The sequence below is a fragment of the Mobula birostris genome, chromosome 6, assembly GCF_030028105.1.
Source record: "Mobula birostris isolate sMobBir1 chromosome 6, sMobBir1.hap1, whole genome shotgun sequence".
NCBI classification, from domain to species: domain Eukaryota; kingdom Metazoa; phylum Chordata; class Chondrichthyes; order Myliobatiformes; family Myliobatidae; genus Mobula; species Mobula birostris.
This window is the reverse complement of record NC_092375.1, coordinates 151314738-151337434: the sequence shown is the minus strand read 5'-3', so window position 1 is coordinate 151337434 and position 22697 is coordinate 151314738. Positions and strand designations below refer to the sequence as shown.

Genomic DNA, 22697 nt, shown 5'->3' with positions numbered 1-22697 from the left:
CATTCAGCTGAACCTCATTTGAAAAGGTAACTTCTTTACTTTTCCTTATTTCAGCTCAACATTTATGTTTTAATTAGTGTTATCTACTATGCATTGTTCAATTACTTTTTCCCCGCAACTGTTCCCAAATCTCTCTGATCATCAGGAACATTTGGCAGTAGGTACCAAAGCATTCCATGTCCTGCAGCCAACTAAGCATTTGTAGCCTGCTGTATCTCATGGGAAGACCATCGCTATCATGCCAACAGGACTTCAAAAAAATTCTGTTCAGTTATACTGTAAGGACTTGGTTCGGCATGGCCTGGCTCTAGCTCTTTTGTTTTTTTAACGTGCTTCAATATTCACTGACTTTAACAAAAAAGGATCACACTACTCATCTCTCAACAGTACTAAACTCAGAAACATTTGAATGTATCCATAGAAATTTTTTAAATGTCCAAAAGACATTTGTTCAAATTAATAACTGCCATGAACTGCCTTTCATGCCTCACTCAGATCAAACAATGAAATATTTCTGAAGTGTTAACACTGTTGTCAAGTACAATTGCAAACAACCTGCAATAATAGCCAAGTGACCTGTTTCAATCCTATTAACAGCTTACACTTTGGTCAAGATTTAGGGATAACATCCCCGTTTCATCAAAAAGGTGTTATATGAGAATTTTTACATCCACATGAAGGAGCAGCCTGAGCTTTGATTTAATCCAAAAAAGTGGCACCTCCCACATTCTCTCAGGACCATCTTGTTATCAGCCCAGGATTTTATGCTAGAGTCTCTGGAGTTAGATTTGAAATTGTAACACTGCATTTCAGCTTCGTTTGTCCATCAGTTTTTTTGCTTTCCTTAAATTATAACAATTATCGAATTCACACTGAGCTCTTGCAGCTCCTCTGGTACTAATAGCAATTAAGTGAACTGGCTTTCTTTTCATTTACTTGTCTCCTCCCTACTACCTTTTTGGGAACAGGAAATTAATGACAAAGGTTGTCTAGATTTGCTGAATACATATTGCCTTCATAACATATCCAAAAGTCACACAACAGAAATAAAAGATGCAGCATGATGGCAGAAATCCCTGCAGCAGGAGAACAGTGTGTTCTGTGCACTTTCCTAGCCCAGTGCTTTGAAGATACAACCAGAATGCAATAGATTTGCTTCTCAGACTCTAAATCACTGGGTCACGTTAGAACTTTTTTTACAAATAATATATTGTAAAAACAAAAATAGCCTTAATAAAACAAACTTCCAAACTCATTTTTATCTGATTGGAAGTGTATTCAATTGCAATTGCATAAAAGTAAGTTGCCAATTGTTATACAAGGTGTATATTTGATAAATGTTAACGATTTCTTTCCCTTCATAGATTGGTTTGTGTGATGTGCTGAGCCGTGTTCACGATCTTCTGCAGCTTCTTTCAGTCTTAAACAGGACAACTTCCATACCAGGTTGTGATGCACCCTAGAAGAATGCTTTCTATGGTGCATCTATAAAAATTAGTGAGGGTTTTAGGGGACAAGCCAAATTTCTTTAGCTTTCTCAGGAAGTAAAGGCACTGGTGGGCCTTCTTGGCAGTGGACTCTGCTTGGTTGGACCAAGTCAGGTCATTTGTGATATTGACCCCGAGGAACTTAAAGCTTTTAACCTGTTCCACTTGCGCACCACCGATGTAAATTGGGTCGTGCGGTCCGCTACTCCTTCTGAAGTCAACAACCAATTCCTTCGTCTTGCTTACATTGAGGGATAGTTTATTGTCTTCGCACCATGCCATGCCACCAGGTCCTTAATTTCCTCTCTGTACTCAAACTCACCATTACCCGAGATATGGCCTACAATTGTTGTGTCAGCAGCAAACTTATATATTGAGTTTGATGGAAACTTGGCTACACAATCATGGCTGTACAGTGAGTACAGCAGGGGGCTGAGTACACAGTCTTGTGGGGCACCGGTGCTCAGAGTGATTGTAGAGGAGAACTTGTCCCCTATTTTTACAGCCTGGGTCCTGTCTGTGAGGAAGTTGAAGATCCAGCTGCAGATCTGAGTGCTAAGGCCCAGGTTCCGGAGCTTAGGAATCAGTTTATTTGGAATGATGGTATTAAAGGCAGAGTTGTAGTCAATGAAAAGGAGACTTACGTATGCGTCTTTATTCTCCAGGTGTTCTAAGGAGGAATGTAGGGCCAGAGAGATGGCAGCTGCCGTTGACCTGTTGCTCCGGTATGCGAATTGCAAAGCGTCGAGGTTGACCAGTAGGCTGTGGTTGAAGTGTGCCATAACTAATCTCTCGAAGCACTTCATAGCAACTGATGTCAGTGCCACAGGTCGATAGTCATTCAGGCCTGCCACCTTGCTCTTCTTCAGCGCTGAGATTATCGTTGCCATCTTAAACCACGAAGGGACCTTAGACTGAAGCAAGGAGCAGTTGAAGATGTCAGCAAACACTCCAGCTAGCGCACTTGCACAGGCCCAGAGAACCCGTCCTGGGACGCCATCTGGGCCCGTCATCTTCCTTGGATTTATCTTCAGGAAAGCCCTTCTAATGTCCTCCTCGGTGACGATGAATCTCGATACCACCAGGTCCGGTTCATCCGGAAGGAGCGAGACGCTCCTCTTCTGTTCGAATCTTGCATAGAATACGTTAAATTCATCAGGAGGAGAAGCACCACAGTTATTGATATTCCCAGCCTTTTCTTTGCGTCCATTGATTTGATTTAGACCCTGCCATAGTCTACTGGCATCCCTCTGGTTAGCCTGGGCTTCCAACTTGGTTCGATATTGCCTCTTGGCGCCCTTAATGGTTTTCCAGAGTTCACGCCTGGATTCCATGTAGCGACTGGTATCCCCGGACCTAAAAGCCGCAGCTCTAGCCTTTAAAAGGGACTTAACCTCATAATTCATCCAAGGTTTCCGGTTAGGGAATACCCGTATCGTCTTGCGAGATACACAGTCCTCCATGCATTTCCAAATAAAGTCCGTGACAGCTGAGACATACTCATCGAGGTTAGCTGCCGTGTCCTTGAATACTAACCAGTCCACCGATTCAAAGCAGTCACGGAGGACCTCATCCGTTTCCTCCGTCCAACGCGACACTACTTTTGACACCGTGACCTCCCGCTTCAGTTTCTGTTTGTAAGCCAGGAGGAGGAGTACGGCCTGATGGTCCGATTTTCCGAAGTGAGGTCATGGGACGGAACGGTAGGCATCCTTGACTGCTGTGTAGCAGTGGTCAAATATATTCGGGCCTCCAGTGGGGCAGGAGACATGTTGGTTTAACTTTGGCAGCGCTTTTCTGAGGTTGGCCTGGTTAAAGTCCCCAGCTGTAATGAGCAAAGCCTCCAGATACCTGGTCTCACGTTCACTGATGTTGGCATACAGTATGTTCAAAGCACACTCCACGTCCCCCTGGGGGGGAATGTAGACCGCTGTCAGTATGACCGAGGTGAATTCCCGTGGCAGATAGTAGGGACGACAGTTCACCAACAGGTGTTCCAGGTCCGGACTGCAGGAGCTTGTCAGTGCCACTGTATCCGAGCACCATGCAGTGTTGATCAGTAGGCAGACACCACCTCCTCTCATCTTGCCTGAAGATGCCGTGTGGTCCATCCGATGGATCAGAAATTCCTCCAGTCAGATGGCATAGTCAGGGGTGGCAGAGGAGAGCCAGGTCTTGGTGAAACAGAAAACACAGCAGTTCTGCATCTCCCTGCAGTAGGTGAGTCCCCCTTTAAGATCATCCACCTTGTTCTCTACGGCTTGCACATTAGCTAGTAGGATGGTGGGCATAGGGACCCCGAAGCCCCTCAGCTTCAATCTGACCAGCAGCCCAGCTCTTTTCCCACGCTTCTTCGGTAAATAGTGCATCTTTCCAGGTTTCCATCGATGCAGTGTTTTGTCAGCTCTTTGATGTTGGTGGATGCATCCCGCGGGGATCAATCGGTGGGTCAGACAGTCCGGGTCGAGCCAAGTAATGGGGGACGCTCCGCTGCCACTTCCAGCTACGGGGGCCCGGGCTGTCGATTGGGTCGGGCCCCGAAGCCGACACTTAATCCCGGATGGCCGGGCTCCTGGCTGAATCAAGTCCGCAAGCCAAGTCACGGTTGCGGAGGCCTCTGCTCCAGCCAAGCCTCGGGCTCGATTTCCGAAGTCGGCGGCGGAGGCCTCACATCCGGCAGCCGTCGATGGCCACCAACGGGGCTTTAAGGTGGTCGCTCCGGGGAAGCATCTGGGGCACCTTGAGGTCTCTGCCATCACTTCTGTGTGGTCGTCTGCTCCAGAAAGGTGCTGGTTGGAATGGGCCGTGTCTCCAAGCGCTCCGGCACAGTAGCAGACTGCGGGTCTCCGGGAACGTGGTGGGCCTTGCTGGTCGGGTCCAGGTGCGGTCCGGAGTTTAAGAAGTAATTCTGGCGCGGTGGTCTCCAGCTGGGTCAGTAGCTTTGCCAGGGTGTTGTTGATCTTGATCTTGCTAGATTAGAGGTTTAGAAAGGTTTCTCAGGTATAGAGAGTGGAGAGGGCAGTTTGCTCAGGAGAGCACGCGCAGAGTCGCCGGTTACCGGTGCCATCTTTCTCAAATACAATTGTCTCATGTCTAATTTATATTAACAACTTACTATCTGAAGCTCAATGCAAATGTTTAGATTTTAGATGATGCATAGCTGATAGGGCCAATTGAATCTAAGGATGGGCAGATGAACTTTACACAAACAAGTAATGTAATCATGATCAAGGTAAAGATTCAAAGAGATCCATGGAAACAGAAAACTATAGTGTTAAAATACTCAGCAGGTGAGGCAGCATCAGTGGAGAAAGCACTAGACATACGCCTGCACTAAATGGACATACTACATAAAGAATCAGAACACAGAATAGTACAGGCCCTTTGACCCACAATGTTGTGCTGACCATATATCCTACTCTAAGATCAATCTAACCCTTCCCGCCCATGTAATAACCCTCCATTTTCTTTCAGGTATGCACCCATCTAAGAATCTCTTAAATGTCCCTAATCTATCTCCAGTACCGCTGCCCCCTTTACTCCATTCAGTTTAAAATTATAATCCTTGATATTAGTAAAGTCTCTGGTGGTCCACTCAATCTATGCCTCTTACCATTTTGTGTACGCCTATCATGTCACCTCTCATCTCCTTCACTTCAAGGACAAAAGTCTGAGCTCAATCAACATTTCCTCATAAGACATGCTCTCCAATCCAGGCAACATCCTGGTAATCTCCTCAGTACCCTCCCTAAAGCTTCCATCCTTTCCTATAGAGAGGTAACCAGAACTGAACACAATATTCCAAGTGTGTGTAACACCCTGGTTAAGATGCTTTACTGCTATGCTGTAGGTATTTCAACTTAGCAGTTTGGTAAGAGCAGTCTGTTCTGCTTTCAGCATGTTTGGGTTTGTGCTAAAGATAAGGGGTTGTGATGTCCATGCTTTGCAATGTAATGTCCCAATCAGGATGGTAGAATTGAGAGAAGGTTCAAGAGAAGGCTGAGTGGAGAGGTTTTTGTGACAGACACCGGTGTGTGTCGAGGAACCCAAGTCATATCAACCCTAGACGTACAGAATTCGAAAAAGGTGGTTTTCTCACTGTTGAGTCCATTGACTTATTAGTGAGGGACTAACCAGCTGTGTTTCTAGAGACACCAGGTAAAAAAGGGGTTTCACATGGATAGTGTAGGTCACAATGGGACAGAGCTGAACACAGAGTACGGGGTTAATGGCAGGATTCTTAGCGGTATGGAGGAAGAACATTACTGCTGCAGTATGGAGCTGCAACATTACCCTGTGACTCAACCTCAATCACCTGACTAATGAAGGACAACACACCATATGCCTTCTTAACCACCCTATCAACTTGTGTGGCAACACTGAGGGCTCTATGGACCTGAAACACAAGGTCCCTCTATTTCACACTGCTAAAGATCTTGCCATTAACCCCATACTCTGTCTTCAAAGTTGACTTTCCAAAATGTGTCACTGTACACAGCCCAGCTCTGCATCCTATCAATGTCCCATTGTACCCTATGACAATTTTTTTTACCCTATCCACAACTCCATTAATCTTTGTCATCCACAAACTTACTAACCCACCCTTCCACTTCCTCATCCAAGTCATTTACCAAAAAAGCACAAAGAGCAGAAATCCCAGAACAGCAACACACACAAAATGCAGGAGGGATTCAGCAGGCCCAACAGCATCTGTACCAGAACAGACTGAGCTGAGGAAAAACCAACTGAAAATCAAAAAATTCAAAGCACAAAAATGAGTTATTCCAATGAATAATGCTGGAAAAACCTGAGGATAGATTTCAAGGACATGGATTTCGATTTTAGAAAAATTGACAATTAATAAATTCATTATTTTACTCCATTTAGTTAGAGATACAGTAAGGTCCAAGCCCTTCCAGCCCAACAAGACCATGCCACTCAATTATACACGTGAGACCAAATAAGCAGTACGTCTTTGAAATGTGGGGGGAAACCGGAGCTCACAGAGGAAACCCACATGGTCACAAGGAGAACATACAAACTCCTTACAGACAAAGGGGGAATGGAACCCAGGTCGCCGGCACTGTAATTATGTAACGCTAACCACTACGCTAAGCAGTTATCAACCACTAAATGCAAGTTAAACAGTACAAAGCAGCCCAAAAGTACAATGCAAAATAGTGGAGGTTTATGCTCAAAACATACTCAATAGTCCAGTACTGAGAAAACACCAGGTAAGATATTTAACCTCCAGTAACTGAGACACAAGGTACTGAAGTCTTGGAACATGGCTGTGAGAAAGCAGAAGAACAGTCTCCAAACACTAAGGAACTGATCTCTGAGGAAATGCTTCAAGTTTACAATCCTAGAAAAAAAGTGAAGTTTAGATCCAGAAGTGTACTCAAGTTCAGTAACAGAGTGACAAGTTGGCTAGATAAGCGACAGAGCACCAAATGGTTGTCCATATCTGGGTAAATTCTGGTGTTCTGTGGTAAATAAGAACCTTTGCTACTAGGCAACGAAGTGGAACGGAAGGGACCTTCGTGTACATTCTATTTTTTTCCTTAACTTATGTTGATACAGAATTAACAATACGATATACATAAGGACAGCAGCAAACTATAAACATCAGAATTGGCAGCAGATATACTCCAACCCTTGTGCTTGTCAGATGCTGCTTCACTTCTAGGGAACACAGAAAAGAGATTTACCATCATCAATGACTTGCAGCATTCAACATCTACTCAAAGTTTTGAACAACAATTTTCCAATGGAAGTGTACTTGTTCCAAATTAATGGTTCATTTTGTAAATATATTTTTTCACTGATGTATGTACAGCCATGGGTTTTGTTAAAATGCACCACCTATATTCTTGAGCTCAATAGGATACTGTACGTCACTTTCATCATTTGCTCCAGTTTTAATATAAAACATACAATGCACATTTTTAAACCCTCTAAAAGCAATTTTAGCAAAAATGGTTTTCAGAAGAATGGAGAAGATCTTGGTTGGCAAAAGATTTTACTCATTATCACAAGAAAAAAGCATGTATTTCACAAAATCTCTGCAAATAATCCATTCCATTTCAAATGCCAAATTAATTTGACACCTGAGTTCACATCTAATAATTTTGGAAATCAAAATTTGGTACCAGTCAAAAACAGTCATAAATCTCCAGCGAGAAAATATTTAAGCATCTCTTTGCACTTAATTCTTTTATCCCTGGTGACAATCGAATAAGTTAAACAGTATATTTTTCATTAAGTTCAAACCCCTTCTTACAATAGTGTTCAAAATATCATTCCTTCCCATTTATGGTCACTCAACTATGCTGATTGGCTCTTGAAAGGAAGGTGAAACGCAGTTGAACAGAAAAATAGAACAGCACAGTAGGATCTTGTGCCGACCATTAAACCTAACTCCAAGATCAATGTAACACTTCCCTCCTACGTAGCCCATAACCCTCCATTTTCCTTTCATCCATGTGGCTAAGACTCTGTTAAATGTATCAGCCTCCACCACCAGCCACCCCAATACGATCTGTGCAAAAAAACCTACCACTGACATGCTCTCTAAACATTGCTCCACTCACTTTAAAAGCATGTTCTCTGGTATTAGCCATTGCCAACCTGGGAAAAAGGTACACATTGTCAACTCTATCTACGTCTTTTATCATCTTATGCATCTCTATCATGTCGCCTTTCATCCTCCTTCACTCCAAAGAAAAAAGCCTGTTGGCCATGCAGGAATTAAAATTTAGAAGAAATCATCAGACTCGAATGAGTCAAGCAGAGTGGAAATGTCTTTGTTCTTGCCATGTGGTAGAAGGAATTGAGACTGCATTCTGTGAAGCTACCCTGTGTCCTCCATTTTGTGAGCTGCCTTGTGAACTGTTTTTGCTCATGACCAGCTGTATCAAAATGCCTTAAATGATGCCCCTGATAACCTGCTGAACTGGAGATCACTTCCAAATAAGAAATTATTTGTGAGGTGTTCTTTGATACGATAGGATGTGCAAATTCACGAGGAGGTGAGTAACCAGAGCCGAGTAACTGGCAGGTCTGCTCTAACTCAGAACAAAGAGATATTAATTACAAGATGTTATTTGTGTAAAAAGCAATAAACTGATGCTAGCTTGACACCCATTAGCCAGATAGGCCACAGCTAACAAGATTGAAACACAACATTTGAACTGAAAATGAAAGAGTACAAGAATGAGGGGCTTCGAATGCAAAGCAGCAAGAATCTGACAGGCTGCATCACTGTCTGGTATGCCGGGGGGGGAGGGGCTACTGCATAGGACCATAAGAAGCTGCAGAGGGTTGTAAATTTAGTCAGCTCCATCTTGGGTACGAGCCTACAAAGTACCCAGAATATCTACATCTTCAAGGAGTGGTGTCGCAGAAAGGCAGTGTCCATTATTGTTGGCCCAAGGTCAACTTAGTTACATTGATGTCAGTGCAGAGACAATAAAGAGTGAGCTTTGTTTGGTTAAGAGTTGTGTAGTAAATCACCTAACTTGGATCAGTTGATGGCAGTCAACCAGCCCTAGCTCACTCAACGTTTCCTTAAGGAGTAAAGGAGTAAAACAAAAAAAAAGTAGAAAAGAAACCTATATTAAATGAAAACAAAGCAAACAGAAGTAAATGAACAAAATTATCCTTGTTTGATTTAAGATTTCTTAATGTATCCTGCTCATTTCATAGAAGGCTGTCAATGAAGTACAATGACACACCCACTATAAATGTTTCATGTGACAAGTGATGTCAGTGTCACAAAAATAATTTTTCATACATACCACTGGAAAAAAAGGAAAAGGAGGCATTGGACTGACAGCAAAGATCTTCTTCAAGTTTAATAACGCATTACCCTATAGCATGTCTCTCCAACAGACGCTGTACTGGTATGGTTAGTTTACCCAGGAAGCGCTTTATAATAGGCCGACTCTTGGCAAACTTGTCTTTAACGTCGATTTCAAGTACATCTGTGAGAAGTGCCACAAAATGGTATTTCTGTAAAACAATATCATAAAGTGAATTTAGCTTTTCAAGCAATGATTTTTTGTCACTGCTTATTCAAGAAGCATTTGTTCAGTAGCATGATGACAGCACATCTCACCTCTCCTTGCCAAATAGGGTTTGTTGTGTTTGCCACTATTGTTGATCGCTTCTCTTGTCCATGATGAGCAAAAGTGGGGAAAGTGCTCTTCTTCCCAGGCTGAATGGCCATCTTTAGATATGGATCAGGGTTGAAAAACATCCCTTTCTTGAGCCCCACAGCCCGTATATCTGGAAGGACGAGAGATCACATAAATGACATTTGACCCAGCAGTGTTAACAAATGCTTGGAGCCCGTTTGATAGTGTTGGACCTTGTACAACTCCCCTGGGGCACCATGGGCATTTTCTGTTCTTAAACAGACGAAATTGTTCACATATTGTTCTTCCTATTCTCCTTTAAAGGCAGCAAATGTTAGAATGGCAAGACCCTAACACATCATAGGTACAGAGGAGATGTCAGGGGTAAGTTTTTTAATGCAGAGAGTGGTGAGTGCATGAAATGAGCTGCCGGCGACTGTGGTAGAGGTGGATACAACAGGGTCTTTTAAGGGACTCCTGGATAGGTACGTGGAGCTTAGAAAAATAGAGAGCTATGGTAAGCCTAGGTAGTTCTAAGGTAAGGACATGTTCGGCACAGCTTTGTGGGCCGAAAGGCCTGTATGTCCTGTAGGTTTTCTATATTTATCTTCACTATCCTCTGCACAGTATGACCAATTTCATGAATTCCTGCTTGCAATTGAATAGAAAGGGAACAAGAAATTACAGCGAGTCTGCTATTTGACCTGCCCTAACCCTCCATCCACCAGCAGAACAACAGAAGCAGTTTTTGTTTCCCCCAAATGCACCCAGCCTCCAATTTCTGTACCTTTCTCCACCTGTTCCCTTGAGTTGGGCTGCAAGCAGAGAGGCTGCTTAGAATACAGGTCAAAAGACACATACACAATGCCAGGTAAGTGCCAGCTTTTCTCTCGATAAATGACCACACAGCACGCAGTTAGCTGATGCTATAATGTTCCCATATGTTGAGAGAGGGAGAATGCCTCCTTGCCAAGATTTTCACTTATGGGCTGTTCTCAGGTAACTAACAGATTCTCTTTTTACAGATGTCCTTAAGCTGATTTTGTCAGCAAGTCAAAAATGTATAAAAGATAACTCAATGTGGTCCCCATGCCTCCACAGTCTTGTAATGAATGATATTAGAGCATACAAGACTGATAAGAACAATTTCTCAACGTAAATAGAGGGAGAGAGGAAACCAGCTTTACCATTCTAAGGAACAAATGTATATGCTTTTATCGGACTTTTGAATTTAATACTATGGGAGCAGGCGTCCGTAAGTCAAGTGTTCATCGGCCAGTACAGGATTCAAATTCAATAAGGGCCATTTGTACACATAAAAAGCATCACTAAAATCACAAGACCGCTGAAGACTTTGAAAGATACAAAGAGGTGATGATAGAAGGAGAAGGAAATTAGATTAATGGGTGATATCTTGGCAGGCAATGTTTTCTGACATACAATGTTTGAAATCCACCTGCAAACACTGCAGAACATGTTCAGTCCAGCCACAGCCTGGTGAAGCGCGTCATTGTGCCATTCCTAGGAAAGACATCCTAGAATTCATGGCAAAACAAGGCAGCCTTCTTCGACAACCATCCAACATGGGCTTGGGACTTGTGCAATTATTATTCCAATTGTTTAACAATGTCTACTTAATCAATGGAAATGTACCATATGTGGAAAAGGAGTTTACTTAAATGATTTTCAAGAGCTGGGCTTTATACCTGGCTTCCCTGTGTTGTCCTGCACATGAGTCTTCACAAGCCACTGCCAGAAACTTTTAGCTGAATATAGTAAAAGGGTCTTTGTATTTCATCCAACTGCAATTTTATTCCAGAAATGCAATGATTCATCCAAACACATTTTCAATTGAACATTCACTGGGTCATGCAATGCAGAAATCTTTTGAGGTACTACATTATGGGTGGGATGTGGATGAAGCACAGAAGTCTGAAATGCTAAGCTTAATCCCCTGTTGCCATGTTTCACATAGGGAGCAAAATGTCAAAATAAAATACTGCTGTTACCAGGGGGGCATACCAAGACACAAGTCAAGTGCTGTTGGAGAATCTTCAACTCAGTATAAGATGGACTTTGGTTTGCCTGAAACTTAATGATTATCCTGTAGAACAAGATGTCGGCAAAGGAACGCTGATAACTAACACATTCCAGGCTGTAGGAGTATGTGCCGAGAGACACATTGAAGCTTGGTGCAGTCCACCAGAAAGGCTCTGTGGAGAAGGGCCACTGTCTAAGTTACTTCTGCCTTTGGACACCAAGGGGCTGAGGCCTGTTTAACAGCCTCTCAAAAGCCTCATGTGTGTATTATTTAAAAAGGCATGAGTGGTTTTAGTGGTTTGGTAGATGATGTATTTTCATAAAGACATCATGAATGTATTGATTTGATGGTAAAATGTATATAAAGAAAATGTAAAGATTGTATTGTATTTCCTATTTGCATTTTTACAGAAAAAGTTTATTTTTGAAATAAAAAAAATAAAGCACAGACTAATAACTCAATTATTGTTCCACCTGCTGCCTCTATCATAACAGGTTCAGAGTCAGGGAAGATCATAACATGTGACAGGAAAATAATTTGATGTATCAACACTGAACTTATTTTTCCACAACAGTGGAAACGTATTAAGTATTTGATATTGTATTCAGTGGGTGTGCATTTATTCTGCATATGTGCCAAGGCAAAAACTGGCTTCTATCAAAAGCAGAATGATAAATAAGCTTGCAAAAATTTAGTCTACTGATTTGAGAGTTTATTTCATAAATCCTGTTGTGTTTCTCAAACAATCTTTACCGACTGTGTGCACACCTAGTAAAAGGGATGCATCTTACCCGACAATGTGAATCTAACAAGTCTTCGATTGTTCTGGTCATTCAGTCCACCTTCTCCCAATTCATCCACTCCAGTCTGTAAATAAATATTTGGCAACATATTTTAACATGCATTAAAGAGAACTGTTAACAAACCTACCAACTATCACTCTCAACTATGGTTAGTCTACATTGGCAATGGAAAAAAATATACATAAAATTAAATCAAAGTCTATCATCTCATTATCTCTATATACGATTATCTTTAGATTTACTCAGGCCATGTGCTGATTCTTGGCTGATAACATGAGTATTAGAATAGAGACCTTTGTAAATACAATTCTGAACACTAGATGGCATTAGAATGGGTGATTACATTACAATGCATTTTGTTTTCATCTCTATGGAAATAAGTTTGTGAATCTATGCCTAATCACTCTATTAACAACCACTAATAATCTACATTGTTGTTGTTCCCTTCTGCGCTTTGTGGCACATCAGGCAGCAACCTTGCCACTTCCTTTAGCATTTTTGTCTGTTTTTTTATGAGACTGAGTTGCTAGCTTGATGGTCAACTCAGCTCGGATCGAAAGCATGCAAGGAGCCGGCCGGCTTCGAATCCAGGACCACTTGCCTCAAAATCCGGTGCAGATGCCACTACACCACCAGTTGGTTTAATAATCTACATAAAGCTTTGCAAATGATTCATTGTCAGATTCAAGTTGACCGAACTACGGGATCTAAAATTTGATTATCAATGACATCAGACTCAAAAACCACATCCCTCTCTGTTGATGAGTGATTCAGTAAATGACATAGGAGCAAATGGATCATTTTATGGCTAATCTACTAAAGCCACATAATATCACCCCAAAAAACTGACAAAATATATATTTATTCCCACCAAGGAGTACAAAAGGATAAAACCTGTAGATATTCCTCCAAATCACATTTATCCACTTGTCCCTTCCTACCGATCGCCCTCCTGCCATTTATAACCATGCTATGCACGACAGCTCCTCCCTCACCATTGTTCAGGGCCCTAAACACCTTCCAGGTAAGGTGGCACTTCACAAGTGAATCCATCAGTATCATCCACTGAATCTGGTGTTCTCAGTACAGAACCATCTACATCAGCGAGACCCAACCCAGACTGGAGGATCACTTCAACAAGCACCTTCTCTCCATCAGCTGTAACAGCCATGATCTCCCAGTGGCCACCTATTTCAATTCCACTTCCCATTCCTACACTGACCTGTCTGTCCACAGCCTCCTCCGCTGCCACGATGAGGCCAGATGCAGGTTGAAGGAGCAAAGATTTATAGTCCATCTTGGTGATTTCCAATCTGATGGCATCTACATCGATTTCTCTAACTCAGGTAAGCACTGCCCTCTGTTTCCAGACTCCCATTGCTTGCTTTCATTCTGCTAGCATCTTCCTCTGGTTCCCAACTCCTTCCTTTCAATCCATGGTCTACCATCTTGTATCAGATTCTTCCTCCTTCTGCCCTTTGCCACTTCCACCTATTGCCTCCTAGCTTCACGTCATTCTCTTTCACTCCTCTCCCCCACCCGCCTAGAATCGACCTCATCTGACCTCACTGATCACCCGCTAGCTTGTATTCTTTCCCCTTCCCCCCACCTTCTTAATCTTTTGCCTTCCTTACCAGTCCTGATGAAGGGTCTTAGTCAGAAATGTGGACTGTTACTTTCTGTCCACATTTGCTGCCGGACATGCCGAATTCCTCCAGCATTTTGTGCATGTAAATCATGTACCATTTTGAATTGGAAGTTAATTAATGGTTCTGCTTCTTTACTTGATCACAATCTTGAAACAATACCCAACAGCCCAATAGAAGCATCTTCATCAGTAGCACCTCTGTGGTTCAAGGAGACAGCTCACTGCTACCTTCTCAGGGGCAATTAGATATGGGCAAAAATGCTGGCAATGCCAACAAATCACACATCCCAAAGAAAAAAAGAAAATCACGATAGAATGACTTTCTAACAATTCAAAGATCCATTTCCTTAATAATGCAACTCAATTTATATTTTATTTTTCTTCTATTTACCTCCTCACCAAGCATCAAGGATCAAGCCCTCAGTCTCAGTAACATCTCCCTAGCCAAACTAAAAAAAAAAGTGGTTTAAATAAAAACAATCTATGTATTTCTGCTCTGGGACCACCCTGCCTGCTTGCTCCACATTGATGCTTCACCCTCAGCATCTCTGAACTGGTGGTCAGCTCAAAGAAATAAGATGAAATAGACTTCCAAATAAACAGCATTTTTTCTCCAAATTCTTGGGGAGAAAGTAGAAGATGACCGTGAATAATTTATGTTGTAAATTCATGACGAGCTATCAGCAAGGTATGGTGAGAATGTACAACCCGCTATCACAAGGATTATTTGACAAAAAATAGCATCTAATGGTAGATACTGGGGAGAAAGGAATAGAGTGTCTTGAGAAAGAATGAGAGGCTGAGATGTGTTGTCACGTTAAACAGGAGACGATTATAATGAAAGAGAAAAACATCAAATCAATACACTTAATGCAACTGTACAGTATGAACAAGCATCTTTATGTAAACTATTGTATACAAGAATGATGCAGCAGAAATTAGTATCTAATTGTCTTGGCCCTCTTTGCCATTAAAACAATCAAAGTCTTATGGTAGGTGATGCAGCATAGTCATTTCATTTTAAAAGAAGTGACACTCAGTGTAGGTGACTATCTTCCCTGAGTCACTGCCTATGAAGAGGAAGACAGGTGGGCATAGTACTGAGATGATTGGTCTCATCTACCATAACAATCTCCCTTTATGCAAGGAATAGTTGCAAACTTTGATGGGTTTTCCTCCCGATGCCACACAGAGTCAAATTCTGCCTTGTAAGAAAGAGTTACCACTCTCATTTAACCATATTTGTATCAAGGACGTAAAGAGGCCTTACGTGAAATGTAAACAAATCATGAATAAGCAAATTAATGGAGTTTAAGTTCCAACTGATGATCAATGTCATTGATGCCATCCAGCATGTTTCTGTTCATTAAGTGGCAACAGTCCAGGCATTAGCTGGGTTAGATTTGTTTTACCTATTATATAGGAAATAGCTGGATATGTAAGATAATCACTTTGGCTAAAATAATAAGTAAATAGAATATATTTTAAATGAGAACTACTGGTAAATATTGGTGTTAACCAGATATGGGTGCCCTCTTTTGCAGGTGCAAGCAATTAGGAAGACGAATTTCTTGAAGCCCTCTCATACAAAGGGACTGGTGTCCAAGATAAAGGAAGTACTACTGCAATCAAACAGACATTTGGAGCAACCAAACCTGGAGTACTGAGTATACTGTGATCCATGTACAGCAAGAAGGAATTACTTGCTCTAGATGCAATACAACAAAGACCTGGAATGAGTCAAGTGAGGAATAAAGTTCTGTGAGGAAAATAATAGACATGTATCCTCTGGAGATTTTTTTAAAAATACCATATGGTCTAATGGAAACATTAAAGGTTCTGAAAAAGCTTGACAGAGTGGACCCTAAGAGGAGTTTCCCTTTGCTGAAGCAAGAGCATAGCCTCCAGAGGGGTGTGAATCTTTGGAATTGTTTACTTCATGGGACTGTGTAGGCTGAATCAACAAGCACAGTTAACAGATCAGTGGAAATGAATTTGAGGACGAATAGAGAAACACGAGATCAGGCAGGAAAGTGGAATTGAAGATGATGATCACCCAGAAACATATTGAATGGTACAGTAAGCCAAAGGATCATGAGGCCTCCTCCTACCCATACAAGTTAAGGACCTGTTGTAAAATGAAGAAAAATACGTTCATATCAATTAGTTCAAAATTAAAAATGGATTACCTTGATCATGCACATGGGAGCAATAAAATATTACACTTAAAAGTTGGACTTGAGGTTAACATAACAAAGTAAATAAAACAGCATTTCCGGAGTACTAAAAACATCCAAGACCAACAAAAATTTTAATCTGACTTGAGAGGTCTAAAATGAATTGATCTGCAGAGGTCGGAGAATGAATATTAATTCTGTGTATTTTTTATCTAAGCCTCAGGGAAGATATTGAACAATCAGTATAACTGCAAGAAAACCAGAATAAAGGTAATCACATATTTAATATTTCAAAGCTCTTTTCCTGTCTTATTAGCATGCAATAAAAATCACACCCAGAAACCTTACTGCCAAAATTACTGAGTACTCGAAGGTTAGACTTATAACATTACAAAAGTAGGCTTTTTGCTCAAGAAAGGAATTAAATTTTTCTTCCAGGTAACCTCCAGTCCAAGAAAATATAATTCAATGTCAATTCATTAGATTTTGGAGGGAATAAAACATACAAAAATGATGGACATATTATACTTGGCGTGAAGATACAGAGTGATGGGAGTAGAAGGAAAATGTCGGGTCACTAGCCTTCCAATAACTTACCAAAAAGATTGCTTTAAGGCCCTGAGGACTTAGTATAAAGGAAAAATATTTTCCAGTGCCCACACATTGTCCTTACTCACTGACCTCAGCTTGTTTATTGTGTACTGTCAACCAGACTCAAGACAATTGCTACACAAACAGGTAAATGAGTCATGGAAAAGTACAGCACTGAAACAGACCATTCTGTCCACCTAGTCCATGCCTAAATCATTTAAACTGTCTACTGCCATTGACCTGCACCGGGACCATACCCCTACCATCCATGTACCTATCCAAACTTCTCTCAAGCATTGAAATCAAGCTTGGTTGCACCACTTGTGCTGGCAGCTCATTCTACACTCTCACAACCCTCTGAGGGAAGAACTTTCTCATTAAACTTCTCACCTTAGACCTCTGGTTGTAGCTCCACACAACCTCAGTGGAAAAAGCCTACTTGCATTAACTCATAATTTTACATACCTCTATCAAATCTTCTCTATTCTTCTACGTTTTAAGGACTACAGTCCTAACCTATTCAATCTTTCTTTATAACTCAGCTCCTCCAAACCTAGCAACATCCTCGTAAATTTTCTCTGTACTCTTTCAAACTTCTTTACATCTTTCCTGTAGGTAGGTGACCAAAACTGCACACACTACTCCAAACTAGGCCTCACCAATGCCTTATACAATCTCAACATAACATCCCATCTCCTGTACTCAATACATGGATTTATGAAGGCCAATTTGCCAAAGACTTTCGTTATAATCCCATCTACCTGGGACACCAGTTTCAATGAATTATGGACCTGTATTCCCAGATCCCTTTGTTCTACCACACTCCTCAGTGCCCTACCATTCACTGTGTAAGACCTACCCTGGTTGGTGCCACCGAAGTGAAAAACCTTGTACTTGCCTGCATTAAATTCCATCTGCTATTTACAGCCCATTTTTCCAGCAGATGCAGATCCCTCTGCAGGCCATATAGCCTTCCTCACTCTCCACTATACCTCCAAATCTTGGTGTCATCCGCAAAATCATATTGTAAATCCATCACCAGTTTAGCCTTTCCCAAAACAATAAACACTCCATCACTCCCAGAGTACAATGTTTTCTTACAGTGAAGAAACAGCAATTACTAGAAACTTACTTTGTGCTCTTATTGTATTATTTTCAGCCCTCTTTAACTTGGCAATATAAAGACATTTCCAATTGGTCGACCTTTTGAAAAGATATAGATCTCCAGCTATTTTCCACACATACTCATATTAGACCAAGCCAATAAAAACAAAGTGCCAATGCCCTACTTACCATAGTAGCTGTGTTTTTTACTGTAATACATGGGGTGGTGGCTCGCAGTGCTCCACTTACACCATGGTAGTATTTAAAACAGATTTTAGTTTCAGCTGAGGAGCAAAGAGAGAAAGTGGATGAGCTCTGAATGATTACAGAAGAACAGGAATATTTATTAGAAAAACAGTTTGTAGAATCTGTGCTACAAATTCCAACAATAGCATTCAGAATAAATTTCCACTGTTTCTGTAGTAGTTGTACAAATACATAGCGGGCGCTACTTAACACTACTGCTAAAGCTTAATATGGTCCCATTTCCCTCTGAGCTGGGTGAAATTCTACCATTTGATTGTTTTGCATCCAACACTGTGCTCAGTGATTATCAATGATAGCATAATTAATGATACCATTGATTTTACACCTTGGAGATGGTAGCAAGCCACAACACTAGCAGCACATACCAGTGGGTCAGATTTATAGAGTGCACTGTTTTCGTAAGCACATGTATAACTAGCTTTCACTTCATTTGGGACCTATGCCCTATTTAGCAATATGTGCTACCAAGGATACCTCAGTGGCAGCACAAAGTTAGAAAGGTTTCCCAATACGTGATGGAAAAACTTGCCTGCATTTTTGCTATGATTTTCTGAAGTAACAAGTGATGAGAATTTAATTAGTATTTACAGTTTCTACACTGTAAGCTGTATGGAAAGCAACTGTAATATACTTAGTACTTTATTGTCAGCAAACAATTGATACTAGAGCGTACAATCATCACAGCGATATCTGATTCTGCGCTTCAGCTTATAACCTTATGATCTTATATAATAACAACAGGTCACAGATATTTTCATCAAACTTTAAGGTATCCATTTGGCAGTATTTATCCATTCAGTTCGGCTTTGTAAAAGAAAAAGTACAAGGCAGAAAAAACATTTCCATCTCATGGTAACAGAATGTACCTGGCACTAAGAAATAGCTTCATTAAGGGTCCTTAGGGCAGATGGGGCTCATCCGCCGTGGTTGGCAGCTCATCTAGGAGAAGGAAAACTCTGATCTCAAATCTCCGCTAGACTGCAGTTAAACCCACTCATGGGGAAGGTTTCGGGGGTAAACCCCAAGGGAAAATTCTGGAGCTGGAGTCCCTAAGGTAGTCCTACGTCAAGTTCAGCAATAACTGGCAACTCCTGCGACACTGCTCGTATCAAACTACATTGGTCTCTGACGTTCCTTTCGGTTCATCAGATGCGTGGAGAGAGAAAGCTTGCTACATAGGCTACAGCTTGCTCTCCCTACCGTACAGCCCAGGCTTGTGTACCTAGACAGCTAGGATGCAACAAACATGGTCAACCCTGACTGACAGAGGCCCCACTCATTCACTCACTCATTGAGGGTCCAATCAAATCAATTGAAGAAATATTCAACAAAACAAGATTCAGTTGGTTGCAAATATACTCAATCTGGGAAAGCAATTTGCAATAATTCTTCCCAAGTAAAATTTACACCAGTTTCTGCACAGCTATCATCCATTTGTCCCTTCTACTAATTGTTTTAAATTATCACTCCTTCTTCCCACCTTCTCCACCAGTCACTGATTGTTCTACAAAAATGAAGCTCAGTGACGTCAGAAGGCCAGTCACTTGCCATAGGAACCCTAGTTCTGAACATCTCACGTGGCCACAGTATTCAGTGCGGAACTTACCGCCCTTCTTTTTGTCGTATTTCCTATTATGCTTCTTCTGGTGGGGTATCCAGAACTAGAGGGCACAGCCTCTAAATTGAGGGGTGACCTTTTAGAACAGAGATAAGGAGGAATTATTTTAGCCAAAGAGTGGTGAATCTGTGGAATGCTCTGCCACAGACTGCGTTGGAGGCCAAGTCCATGGGTACATTTAAAGCGGAAGTCGATAGTTTCCTGATTGGTCAGGGTATCAAAGGATATGGCAAGGCAGGTGTACGGGGGCAGGTGGGATACTGGATCAGCCATGATGGAATGGCGGAGCAGACTAAATGGGCTGAATGGCCTAATTCTGCTCCTACATCTTATATTGGACACAGTCATTTCCCTTGTAATTTTCTTATAGAGGAGCCCAATGCATAATATAGATTGTGTAACATCGACAGAACCCAGATGCATTTTCAATCACTGAAACAAAGATGTGTTTGGCCATGGAACAACCTAAAACATTAATTCTAGAAACTCACTGTAAAAAAAAAAAACAGGATTGGTAGATCATTAAGGAATTTTGTGAGGCCAGAATTATTTACCTGTCCATGTCGGACTCCCCCATGTTCACATCAAATAGCAGCACTTCCCCAAAACAGACTTCAATTGAAGCAACAAATACAAAATGCTGCAGGTACTCAGCAAGTCAGGCAGCATCTACGGAGGGAAATAAACAGTCAAAATCTCAGGTTGAGATCCTTCATCAGGACTGATGAAGTCCCTCTCTGTGATCTCTGCTACATAGATGCTGCCTGACCTGCTGAGTTCCTCCATTATATTGTGTGTGTTGCTCAAGATTTCCAGCATTTGTGTAATCTCTTGTGTCTAAGACTTCAGTGGTATTTGGACAGTTTTGTTGCAAGAGCATTCATCATGTTCTCTGTATGCCCACTCAAGGAGCTTGTCTCAGATATGGTTACCCAACCCAATCCAAATATCTCAAGCTTTTGACTGCTTTCATGAGCTGGATAGGAGGCATAACTCACCTGCCTCTGGCCGTATCATAGGGACCACATTAAAATCCACTCCTGTGTGTAAGATCATACTCCATTTGAGAATCACTACCTAGAGGCTGTGGGTTTTCTCTCAGAGTATTTTCAACATTCAGATGAAATATCATGTTTGGCAGAAAAGTTAATTTATGATTTTACAGTAAAGGGGTGCAGATTTCAGGGGCTGTAAGTACGGGTTATGTTCTAACCTGTAATTGCATCCTGCAAGATGTGACACTAACCTTCACACAGCCTGGAAATAACAATAAATTAGAATACCTAAGTCAGCTTTGCCCTTTTGAATTTAGTGGGTTTTGTGAGAATTACTTTGTTTTTACACCATGCAGAAGATCGTGTTAGAACATTCTTTTTGCTTAAATGCCAAAAGCATCAAATCTCAAGTTCTAAGTGAAGTTCACCTTCATAGTAGTAACACTATGGTTTTCTATTTTGCACCTGGTAACAATGTTATTAATGTATTTGGCACTGGTGTTGGTCAACAGTGAAAGGCAAACTGTTACTTGGGCACGTAGAAAGAGGATTGATAAGTCCATTTACAATGCCACACAATGGTGAAATGTCAGGTCCCACACACAATCTTAGGTTCATTTCTGTATGTAATAGCAAATATTCCACAGATGTATAATATTATTAAGTTTTAATATATCACCTGAAGTGTTAAATGCCTAATATGCTGAAGAAGTGAAGATTCCTTTCCATACACTAGATGGAAGCTGAACAATCCTGGCAGAAGGGAAGAGGTCACCTTCCCAACCTGGAGCCACTGGATTGTGCTTCTTGTAGACTGAAGGTAAGGCAGAAGCCTGTTGACCAACAGTTTCAAAACAACTCAATGATTTCTGGCACCATTTCTCATTATCACTGCCAATTCCTTCTCCCACAACCACATAAAATCTTTTCTAGGAATTTATCACATCATTCATGCTTTCTACACTATTGTTTGCTATGCAGTTCAAAAAGAGGTCTTTCCCACTGTTGCCTCAAAACGGTTTAATACTCTTTTGAACTGCTGAGCACATCTTACCTGCTTCTTAACTCTTCTCGTACATGAATCTGTACTATTAAACCAATCCAATATAATAGTCCCTCCAAGTTACTATGACAACCTCACTGGTTGACTAGAGAGCCGTGAATTCAATAGTTATTGACATTTGGCAGAGGAACCCTACTATCCAGACTGAAGATAAGCTCGAGCAAGTTCAGGATGTCCCATGATTCTATTTTAGATCCTGTACATCTGCACAGTGCTTTGTGACCAGAAGGCCTTACATTAGTTCACAGTCTGATTGAAATGTCACTATCAAAGCAACTAAACTGAAAGAACAAACTATTTTCTGCTTGGGAAATTGACATGTATTATATATCAAAAGTTTATTGAATTCACCATAACTTACATATTTAAATTTACATGTTGAAAGCATAGTCTGCAGGTTATATACGTGTTTAAAATTATAGCCATTTAAGGTTTTTCTTATATTTAGCTATTTCATTTAAATATGAAGCAACTGCCAGGGTTTTACAGCAAGTATCAACAAAATTACCCTTAAACTGATATTACAGCTTCAATTTCTGACATACATTCACAGAAGAAATAGTTTGTAACACTTAAAATCAACACAGAAATCATGATATCCTCCAGAAAAAAACAAAGAATCTCTAAAGAAATGGACAATAAGATAACTCACCTTGCCATTGCCCTTCAAAGGTAATTGGTTATTATATAAACTTTTCAGATGCATATATTAATATTATTTATATTATATATTATGTTGCATACAACATGCACATTTTTCATTGC

General features: G+C 41.1%; 1 protein-coding gene across 10 annotated transcripts in view; it reads right to left on the bottom strand.

Annotated features, from left to right (window-relative positions):
• Positions 1–22697, bottom strand: part of hecw2b (HECT, C2 and WW domain containing E3 ubiquitin protein ligase 2b) — a 363894-nt gene that overhangs the window by 156896 nt on the left and 184301 nt on the right. For 7 of the 10 annotated variants that reach the window (XM_072261633.1, XM_072261634.1, XM_072261631.1 and 4 more), the window contains exons 4-7: positions 18179–18273; positions 12458–12533; positions 9607–9776; positions 9358–9500 (exon numbers count right to left, since the gene is read on the bottom strand). In XM_072261633.1, the coding sequence (XP_072117734.1) occupies positions 9358–9500; positions 9607–9776; positions 12458–12533; positions 18179–18273 (484 nt within the window). Of the gene's footprint in view, positions 1–9357; positions 9501–9606; positions 9777–12457; positions 12534–18178; positions 18274–19862; positions 19951–22697 lie in introns of all 10 variants that reach the window. The other 3 variants (XM_072261636.1, XM_072261637.1, XM_072261638.1) reach the window with 2 other exon arrangements.